This window comes from Atta colombica, unplaced genomic scaffold (genome assembly GCF_001594045.1).
Source record: "Atta colombica isolate Treedump-2 unplaced genomic scaffold, Acol1.0 scaffold137, whole genome shotgun sequence".
Lineage (NCBI taxonomy): Eukaryota > Metazoa > Arthropoda > Insecta > Hymenoptera > Formicidae > Atta > Atta colombica.
The window spans coordinates 839,007-850,082 of record NW_017259225.1 but is presented as its reverse complement, the minus strand read 5'-3'; the positions used below and the strand labels follow the sequence as shown (position 1 = coordinate 850,082).

At 28.4% G+C, this 11,076-nt stretch overlaps 2 protein-coding genes across 2 annotated transcripts in view; both read right to left on the bottom strand.

Annotated features, from left to right (window-relative positions):
- The window catches only part of LOC108684650 (glycosyltransferase 25 family member), a 14,718-nt gene extending 5,793 nt beyond the window's left edge, over positions 1-8,925 (bottom strand). The window contains exons 1-5 of the mRNA XM_018189081.1: positions 8,597-8,925; positions 7,717-7,945; positions 5,496-5,838; positions 5,044-5,163; positions 4,280-4,469 (exon numbers count right to left, since the gene is read on the bottom strand). Coding sequence (XP_018044570.1) covers positions 4,280-4,469; positions 5,044-5,163; positions 5,496-5,838; positions 7,717-7,945; positions 8,597-8,811 — 1,097 coding nt within the window. The 5' untranslated portion in view covers positions 8,812-8,925. The remainder of the gene's footprint in view (positions 1-4,279; positions 4,470-5,043; positions 5,164-5,495; positions 5,839-7,716; positions 7,946-8,596) is intronic.
- Positions 8,926-9,405: 480 nt separating this feature from the next.
- Positions 9,406-11,076, bottom strand: part of LOC108684661 (twinkle protein, mitochondrial) — a gene marked incomplete at its 3' end in the record, with an annotated part of 2,478 nt that continues 807 nt past the window's right edge. Inside the window, exons 3-7 of the mRNA XM_018189097.1 lie at positions 10,424-11,076; positions 10,080-10,324; positions 9,901-9,995; positions 9,620-9,836; positions 9,406-9,543 (exon numbers count right to left, since the gene is read on the bottom strand). The exon at positions 10,424-11,076 is cut by the window's right edge and continues 27 nt beyond it. Of these exons, the coding sequence (XP_018044586.1) occupies positions 9,406-9,543; positions 9,620-9,836; positions 9,901-9,995; positions 10,080-10,324; positions 10,424-11,076 (1,348 nt within the window). The remainder of the gene's footprint in view (positions 9,544-9,619; positions 9,837-9,900; positions 9,996-10,079; positions 10,325-10,423) is intronic.

The window sequence follows — 11,076 nt, the reverse complement described above, 5'->3', positions numbered from 1 at the left end:
ATACTGCGATCGAGAATATTATTTTCATATGTATTTTTATAAATTTTTATTTTTATTAAAAAATTTATAATATTTGAATCAAATATATTTCAAAAAAAAATTTTATCTCTATTTTTATGCTAAGAAAAATTATGTTAGTTTTTAATAAGAAATATCAATCTATATATCAAATATTACTAAACACTTTTTGTTATTTCGTATGGAGATACATATAAAGAATCACAATCAATTTGCCGAAACAACATGTAAGTGTAATTGTTATTAATTTATTCTTGATTGACTGAATAAATGTCCTAAGATTTCAGATTTTTACGTCATCAAAAATTTCGCATTGTATTCAGTAACCTGATTTTTTGGCCCTTCGTTTTAATGGTATATTCATATCCTCTACATTGTTAAGAGATACCAAACAATGAGACTCCGCTTTTATGAAGCGAGATCTCCCGCTCGAACAAGAGCAGTGTTACGCAAGAATTCCAACATTAGACAAATGAAACGAAACTTTAGAGCTGTCCACACAACGTTATACATACTCGGTAAGACTTTCAATTTGAAATATATATTTATTCAATTTGAAATATATAATTATTGTATTTTGCGCAAAATTTATATTCTACGTAACTTCTAGGAAGTTTCGTGATCGGATGGATGCCAGTAATAATAACGTTCGTGCTGGTTTGTGACGATTGCATATTGCAATTAAATGAGGTGTTGACGCGTATGATATTTTTCATCTACGTTATAAATAATAGTCTCATTATCCTGAAAACTTTGGTAAATCCTATTTACATCAAATGGACGAGATTAAGGTAAATTAGTTTATTACACACGGAGAAAAATAATTTGCTGGCATAGCAAATTTTATGTTATTATAGTAAAATCTATCAGTTACTATATGTGATCAGCAAAGAAATTTGTTAAAAATATTGATTGTTATTTGCTGGGTATAATTTAGCTAAAACTACAAATTATTCACATTTGCTGTTGAAGAATAAATAAATTTTTGTTTAATCAACTAATCTTTTTTTGTTATATTACCAATACAATTTGTTACAAAAGCAAAACACATTTGAAGAACTAGCAAGATGATTTTGTTCTACAAACAATTTATTTGAACTACACGAGCGAATCAAATTTGCTATTGTAACAAGATATGTTTACTAAATTAATGACATATTGATTGTATGAACGAAATAACTTTGCTAAAAGAATATGCGAAATCTGCTGGATAATTGAGGAATGCCTGAAGAAATTATTTCAAACTTAATACATCTTTTTAATACATCTCTCAATCAGGCAACAAACATGATCGAGAGATGCAAAATCACAATATGACTATGAAATTATGAATTCTTTTGCATCTTAATTATCTTATTTGATTATTTTGAAAGTATATATTGTTAATGTTGTTTCTAATCTAAACTAGGAAGCATCAAATCCTTTTTTTCAAATTTTAAAATAAAATTAAAATATTAGTCCCTGAAACAAAATGACATTAGAATTTTTTTATTACATACATTAAATGTCATATTTTTTTTACTAAAAGTTTGTATGTTTAAAATTTTCCACACGAATAAATATAAATTTAAAAAATAGATAAAACGCGCTTTTTTAGATAGCCACGAGACAAATGCACGATGCCTGCTGCGGACGATCAAAGCTCACTCATTTTACCACTGGCCGAAGGATCAATAGTGTCCAAAAAAGAACGAAAACAGAAAGATCAATTGACGAGACCGCGCTATAAACTCGTTAAGGCGAGTCAAACATTTTTATATCCAACAAATTAAAACTATTAAAGTTATAAGATAAAACAATACATTATATGATAATATCGAATATACTAAATAACAAACATTTTTACCTCCCACGAAATCATTATCAATAAAGACAATTATCGGTTTTTGAAAGATTGCAGTTAAAATTCACGCATGTTTGAACGGGAAATTACTTGCGTTGCTTATAAAATGCGGCTAAATCTTTATGTATATGTATCCTCCATAAGTACTTCACGGAGTATAAAGAAAGAGATCAAACTCAAGCGGCCGGTCTCGAAAAAAATCGAAAAAGCGCTGTATGGAAGAATAGAATTCCTCTAGTAAGAGCTAAGACACCGAGTAATGATTTTTTATTAGTTCTGCCATAATATATAAGAACAAAGTGGTGTATACAAAACAGAATACAATGATAAATGGTACGTATGTATGTATGTACATAGTGATGAATTCAATTAATATTGATGTAACATTAAATCATTTTTCTTTATAATAATTATTTTAAATAAAATATTTGTATTATTTTAGTACTATTTTTATGTATAGGGATATAGTCTATAACTTCAAACTTACGTACATAAAAATATATAATGTAAAAGTATATTTAAAGCTAATTTATAGATAAAATGCCTAGCTGTAATGCATAAGGTTGTAAAAATTTCTCGAAGGAAGGAAGTTATAAAATATATTCTATCCCTATAAAAGATAAAGAAAGATGTGCAATTTGGATAGCAAATACACCTAAAAAATATGCAAACTGGACACCTGCAAATATTCCGTATTATGTCAGGTATTCTAAAAATTCATATTCTTATATATATATCCAGCAGCAAGGACGTTTCAATAATGTATCTTATTGACTTTAGGGGCATTATTTAACGTCATTTTATTTGCTGAATATATGTATTAATATAATGCGATATAATGAGAATATATAAAAAAGAATTAATCTATTATTATTAATAAATTTATTATTTATAGATTCATTTTGATCCTGAAATGTGGGACTTCAAGCAGATAGCACATTAAAATTAAAACATAATGTTGTGCCTACTTTATTTAATCAAGATGGTAATTTATTTTTTTGTTTAACTTCTTCATTATCACTTATATTATATTATTAATTTTATAAAAATTAAAAAAGTATAATCATTTATTATGTCGTAATAAATAAATAATAATAAAAATATCAAATAATAATATGTTAGTAATACTTATTAGTGCAATTAGTGTTAATATTTATAATTGTGGATTTTATTATAATAACGTATAACTTTTTATACACACAGACTGAGCCGGCCTTTTTCAGTAATTTTTCACTTTATTAAAATAATTGTTCGCTGTCAAGGAACTAAGTGTCTAGACTAAGCCAAATTTGCTAGCAGCGCCAAGTTTTTTTATATTAAAATTTTTTTATTTTAATTAAATGCCCTTATTTTCATGTATTTTTATTTAAAAGTAATTATATTAGAGTCATTTCAACGAAATGTATTTTCTGTTTATAACTGGCGCAATTTCAAGATTTCACACATTTAAAAAAAAAATTATTATATACTTTCATAGTTTGGAAAATAGATTTGGAACAAGTTTAAAATAGGAAGTCATTTTTTTCTTCAAGAAGCACATATATAAGCACGTATAATAATTTATGTAACGTTTTTTTGAGAAGAGCACGCATAATTGGCGCTTCTTTTTTACCTTTTTTTTAAAAAAGATATGATTTGGAGATAATATCTGTTCCTATAATCTGCTAACATTAATTTATTTTTATTATATATTATAATACTATTTCAAATTTATTCTAAACGTAAATATTCTAAGTATATTTTATTTATGACTAATTTTATCTCATGACATTTCTTTATTAACTGAATATTGAATTGATAGTATCTGCATTTCATTTTTATTTGAAATTATCGACAGAGAAAAAAGATATTTAAATATGAAAAAAAAAATACATTTTCACAAAGTTGTTTTTAATTTATCTCATAGTTTCTAATAAAAAAATTTCACAAGGAACATTTCTGAAGTGTCTGATTTTGATAAACCTTTAACTTATCTAGATCAAAAAGAATATGCTTTTTATATGCCCGCTTTCACTTTTAAGAGATAAAACATCTTGAAAAACTTAAAAGTGAAAAAGAGTATGTATAAAAAATATGTCTCCATTATTTTGGTCTAGACATATTAAAGTTTTCAAAATCGTATACTTTCTTGTCAATACATTCCCTCATATTTTTATATTTTTAGTTTATTTAAAAGCTTATTTAAAAGTAGAAAAACGAAGTAAAAACTTAAAAATATTTGGAATTAATAATCAGAGAATTACTTTTCTTAAAATGATTATATCTAAAAATGGACAGAATATTGGAATTAAATTATACACATATTTATCCAAAATATTGATATATATCGAATTTTTGCATTTGTAAAAGATACTGCATTTATAAATTGCATTTATAAAAAGATATATTTCTTTTTATCTTGTATAATATATAACTTACCTACCATCCACAGCATCTATAATTTCCGCCCGAATACCAAGTTCTTCGAAAAGTCTCTGCATCCTTCTACGTCTCTCTGGTCTTCTTAATAGATTTATCATGTAAATGTCATCCACACCCAGAGTGTCTTTCTCCGGATATATTACGAATTCTCTTAAATCATCCGACAATGGCAAATAATCGCTAAATGCTGTACAAAACGCAATTTATATCAATCAATACTGTCAACTGTGATAATATTATGTTGTAATATTACGTAGCGTAGTATTATAGTTAGTGATAAGTAATTTATTATCTATTTATAAGTTAAGGAATTGAAATGAGATCAATAGAAAATAAAAAGGATAGGATGTAGATGGCAATTAAAGAATATAAGGGAAGGGAATATAAGAATAAAGAAATGCTAGGTAAAGAGAAATAAGAAACGAAATATGGACATAATAATAGACATAATAATAGACTGTGATAGGGTTGTGTTATAGAAATTATGTATAGGTAAAAGGGAATGTATAGTAATAGTTTAGGTTTATAAGACGGGAGAGAAGTGCAAGTATGAATGAGTTAAGTATTTCTGTAAATCAAGTCCCCTTCTTGGTTTGTATATACTGAAGTGTAAATAAATTCTATTCTATATTGTAATATTTCTAATTGAATATTATCACATTGGATATTATATTACATAAATTTATTTTTATTAATTTACAATTACTTATTTATTTTATTTCATTTATATTATGCTTCTTCCTTTACAGAAGCAAGCTTACCTAACATTTCCACTTTGGTATTAATCAACCGTTGCATATCTTCTGCGATAGTCTCATCATTCTCCAAAGGTACCATAATGAAACCATAAATGTCATCGTTACACACGAACAATGACACATCTATAACATAAGCATTGATTGTATTCCAAAATTCACTGCCAGTGCTGAAAATGTATAGTAGTACACGTAATGTAAACTGTAGATTTTCAGCATTAGTAATGAATTTTGAAACACAGCTTATGTATATATTGTATATATGTAAAAAATTTTTAATCGAAATCAAATCTAATTCCTTGTAAAATTAAAAGTTAAGTAAAAGTATAGAATATAGGTTAATAATAAAAGAATCAGTTTAATCGGTGTAAATTTCGTACTATTACTTATAATTCATATTTTAACTTTTAAACACATGACAACTTTAATATATATAGACGATAACTTTTAATATTTACCTGATTTATTTGCTCCTATGGCAAAAGTTATGATATCGTCCACTGGTCCATCATAACCGGTCAATTTTTCGGCCTTATAAGTAAGATAATCAGAGTAGCGTCTTCTCAGATCTATGAGTACTGCGCTATGAATCATGGGCACGTTATAGCAATCAATTTTCTCGCGAAATAGGATCGGCTCGTATAGCTCTGTTCGCAAATAATAATGTTCCGCTGTCATTCCAGCCCAAAAATTACTATACATGCCGTCCGATCTTAATAAAGGCGCAACAACAGTATATCCCTTATGTATTAAATTACGAATAGTATTTGGATTGATCAAAAAAACGTCAGCATCCAGCATCTGCACACACAAGAAGTTTTCTTTTCTTTCATTTTTGTTCTTTTTTCTCATATAGTCCGTACATGTATCAGACAAATGAAATGAGATTCTCTAATGCATATTGCTACTATAATTTTTTTTTATTATTAGTATTCTTGAAACTTATCTGAAATCATTCACTGACAAATATTGTCTTATGTCCTTAATATAATTATAAACTTTTTAATTGTGTTATCCATAGTATAATTTAAGACAGAAAATAATTTCTAAATTTAATCCTGGTGAAAATAAAACGTAAAGTACAAAGTGTTAATAAAGCACGCGCGTTAATTGGAGTGTAAAGGAAGTGTATGAGGGGAATAACGGAAACGAAACTCGTAAAAAGCGAAACACATAAAAAACGTAAAGGATCAATTAAACGTCAATTGAATTAAAGAAACATAAATAAAGTGTTCTTCGGCAAACACGAGCAGAATGTTTGTTGATTGTATATGGAGCGTCATTAGGCTGCATAGAGAACATAAACGGAATATCGCGCATTGTCAAATTCTTAAACGAACATGAATGAAATGTGATCGAGGTCCTTGGGTAAGCATACGATAATATTTTTAAATATATTTTATTTATTCCATAAACGGCGTAAACATCTAAAAAAAAAAATCTGCTTTCATCTTGGAATCCATGGAGTTCACTTCAAAAAAAATTTCATTAGAACACAATTGAAAAATCTTTCAATACTACATCTTTTATCCTAGTCTGTATGGTTTTTTAAATTCTAGAAGTTTAACACGCTGTATCCATCTGTGTGATGACGGTAAAGTTCCATATATCAAAGCTCTTCCTTTGATCTAATGAATCGAAATGCCGATAACCTTCCTATTGATTATTTCGACCGATTATTTGACCTAGTTCAATAAGTGCTTAGTATTATTGGTATAGGATTAATAAGTGAAAATATCGTTAATAAGTCAAAAATGGAAGACCTATGCATTACTTTAATGTACATATAGAGCTTTAAGTAGCGGTGCCGCACTGCTGAACGATATTCTGTTTCGATGTACAGCTTATGACACTTTAAAAAAAATTTTTTTAGTTCTATATCCTTGAAGTATACACGAAATGTACATTAGAATGCTCCGTGTAGGTATTCTTTGCGGAATGTTTAGAAAGCGTAAAGTACTAATGAATGAAGTGTTTAAGAAGTGTATCTACACTCTTTGCGGAGTGTTATGAAGAATTTGGGAAACGTTAATGAAAAAAAATTTTAAATGTGTGAAAAATGTAACAGATGTGTTTCGAGGGGCTCCGCACAATATAAGGAATAGAACAGAGAATAGAGAATAAGAATTTCAATCTATCAGAAACTATGTATTCCACAATAATAATTTCTGATAGGTTGAAATTCTTATTCTCTGTTCTCCATTCCCTATTCCTCTTATTGTGTGAAGTCCCTTACGAAACATTTGGGGAGTTCGGAGAACATGTATAAATACTCAAAATCACTAAAGCCCAGTTCCACAACTAAATTCATTATCTTTTTCCAATTTTAGAATTGGAAAAAGATGAGAAACAAGTTGAATCTCGATTAAGAATTAACTATGAGTTGTGGAACTGGGCTTAAGAGTCAATGAAATGTTTAAGAAGCGTTAAAATTTTTTGTTCACACTTCTTTGACGCTTCGACAAGCTTTACATTTTTATCAAATTATTTTTAAAATTTAATTTGGCTATTAATTCAACTGTCAGTTGCTTGAAGTAACATTTTTTATTATAATTTAATTTAAACAAGTACAATAAATTATAATTAAAAATTTTGCCAATTGAATTAATAGCCAAAATTAAATTAATTAGAGTTTATTAATCAAAGTAACTGCAAAATAACAAAATAAAATTAGCTTACCAAAATAAAATCTGCCCATATTTCTTTTGCATAATCAAGTGCTTGTTCACGCAAATCTATTATATGTGCAAATCTGCGAGGCGACCAATCGGCGATTGATCTCTCATCCTCGAATCTTGTCGATGATGCATTCAAATGTACATTCATCGAATGATACATCTTGCTCCTCGAACTAATCCATTTGTTCAATATTTCGATCGAATTGTCAACATTGTTGTCGCTGCGTATCCTGAAATGATTAATAAAAAAATCTTCGCATCTTTCTTGAAGGGATTGCACTGTTATATTTTTCGTAGAAATATTTGAAAAAACAAGTTAAATCAAAATAAAAATTAAACTATATTGGTCGAAATGAATATATAAGAAATATAATACAAATAAAATATAGATAAATCTCCAAAAATCTAAACGTGAAGAAGACTTCTAAAACTAGCGCGGCACGTTCAAACACATCCGGTATTATATATTCGCGCGTTTGCGAATCGACATGTTTCCGCATGCGCCGCATCGATTAGCGGATAACTTCAAATTTATAAATAAATTTGAAACCGTGATAGAACGAATGAAAATGTGACGACAATCAATGCGATTGTTTCGAAATATTTCTAATTTTCTCGTATTCGCTCATACTTGAGATTTAATTTTATGACGATTACGTATAATCATAATATAAGACAATTCTCAATAAATAATGGGAGTGAATTCTTGCATTATTTTAACATCTTAATTAGAAAAACGCTGATCAATTTTTTAATTATAAGTGTATATCCAAATCCTCAATATCCAAAAACTATGTTATATTGATGAATTTATAAGTGCTTCTATGAGTTTTACTATATCATTACCGAACAAAAAAGTGAGGTTATGTCTAGTCACTTACCAAAAACTTATTCGCTTCTTTGGATAATCTTGATTCTCTAATAAACTCAGAAAGTACGGCAACGTGTGTGCCTTATTTCTAACAAGGACACTAATCAACACGGTTGGTTCTTTTAAGATTGTGTCGCACGTAACCAACCACGCAAAACCAATGAGAGAATAAATAATTAAATATCCTCGAAGGATCATCGTGATACAGATATAAAATCGGTACATTTTAATCACACACGTGTCTCTTCGTGTTCGCCTATTAGAAAATTTAGACAGACGAATGTGAAGATTATACGAAGAAACAATTCCTCTAACATGATCTTTCTATCTCATCATTCTCATCCTATTATCACAAGTACGTAGATGTGCGCAATCGATAAAACAGGAAATTGTACGCAATGTTCATCACACAGTGGCTGCGTTAAATGTTTACTGCAGTATATACTGAAAATTTATAACGTAACGTGAACTACAGATTTTAAGTACTCGCAGAATAACAGAACACAGCCAGTGCAATCAATCTTATAACATTTTTTATTCAATTTTTTAAATATATGTATATAAATTATGTATATGTATATAAATTATGTTGTATATATAAATCCTCTGCTTTCCTCTTCTCTGTTTTTTCCTCATCTTTTTTCTCTTCCCGCCCCCTCCAAGTTTTGTACAAAAAATGTATCACAGAATTTGAACAAATTTACTATTATAAATATACATTGATTGCAAAACTTACTATTATAAAATATAAATTGATGGCAAAATTTTCCTGTATTTTGGTCATATTTTTCTTATAATTTAACTTTTTACCAAAGAAATATCTTCTTTTACTTTTATTCCTTTTATTTTATTTACTTCTTCTGACTTTACCTTTTTCTTGTATGCATAACTAAGTTTGGTTTTGTCAAATTCTAGAAGCATTATACCCAAATCTCCACTGTATCTATTCTTTGCAATCTAGATACACACAAGATAAAATAACTCATATTGAAGATTGAAAAATATATCATCCAACAATTGCAGATGTACATACCTGTAAATATTTCTTTCCTTTTATGCTAGTAAGTCTTTTGTCTTGTATAATCAATATATTATCAGCTTCTTGACTTGCTTTGGCACTGCCAAAAATAGACAAAGCTGTCAATTCTTCATCTCGTTCTTTTCTTGGATGTATAACCAAAGTAACATGACAATTATATTTTGTAGCAAAATTTCTGAACTGTGCTATGATCTTGTCTTGTTTCCAAAATCTACGATACAACGCTGTATAAAAAAATAAATTTTTCAAAGAGAGATAAAACACATTCGTCTCACCTATCGGTCATTTCTTCTGACATGCCCATCATAAATTGCATATTGTCAATTATCACATGAGCTATGTCATGTACATATGTTGCATGCATAACTGCCTAAAATAAAAAAGCGAAAAGTTATATACAACACTAAATTTTTCATTTATAGATAATGTCTTATAGAAACATATAATGTCATACATCCATAACAACTTTGATATTCTGCTGACCATGAAAAGTCATAAAATAAATTGGTAACTTGTTAAAAGCATCTGCATATGTATTGAATTTATCCAAGTTATCTTCCAAAGATACTTCTGCCATTTGCTGCAACATAGTTCTAGCTAACCGAGCATTTCTGATTTCAAAACTACCCCATAATGTATTGACACCTTGCATTGCTAAATCTAGCGAATATTCGCTCATAAATGTAGTTTTGCCACTGCCTAAAAATTGATATGTGTAAAAAAATGTAATTTTATAAGCAACATCCTCTGATGCAAATGATTTAGTTATCTCTTTAGTAATTAACTGATCTGTCTTACCAGTTGGGCCAGTTAGTATTGTAAACTCTCCTCTTCTATGTCCTTTTAAAATTCGATTTAAGGTAGGATATCTTTTCCATTTTACACCTTGAACTTTATCTATATTTTGCAAATCACATAATACATCTTGTCTGAGGTCATCAAAAATAGTAATACTTTTATGCCAGATTGGTTGTGCATTTGCTAAAATATGTTTAAAGTCATAATCTCTGTCAGCAGCTAATTTTGGTCTAGGTTGCGTGTCAATTGGTCTCACGAAGTAACATCTCTTCTCATTTAATTTCTTAGCGAATTGTCTGGCTGTATACCAGCTAGGTTCGTCATTTCCAAACCATAGAATTAATTTTTTAAAATTTTCAAAATTTGGCAACAATTGCTGTGGCAAGTGTTGTAAATTGTATGGCAAACAGATCACATTTGCTGCCTTTCGAGATGCTAATGCTAATAAATCGAGTATTGTTGGTACAACCACTGCAGTCGTATCATTTTTACTATCTTTTTGCTTATAAAAAATAAATCCACTAACATTGGAAATAGGTATGATTTGTTCTAATTCTGATTTACAAGAAAGAGTTTTATAACCCACAACAGTACCGAAAGCAATTAATGGAAAATATAATAATGCTGGTACAGCTGCATATATACCATTTAAT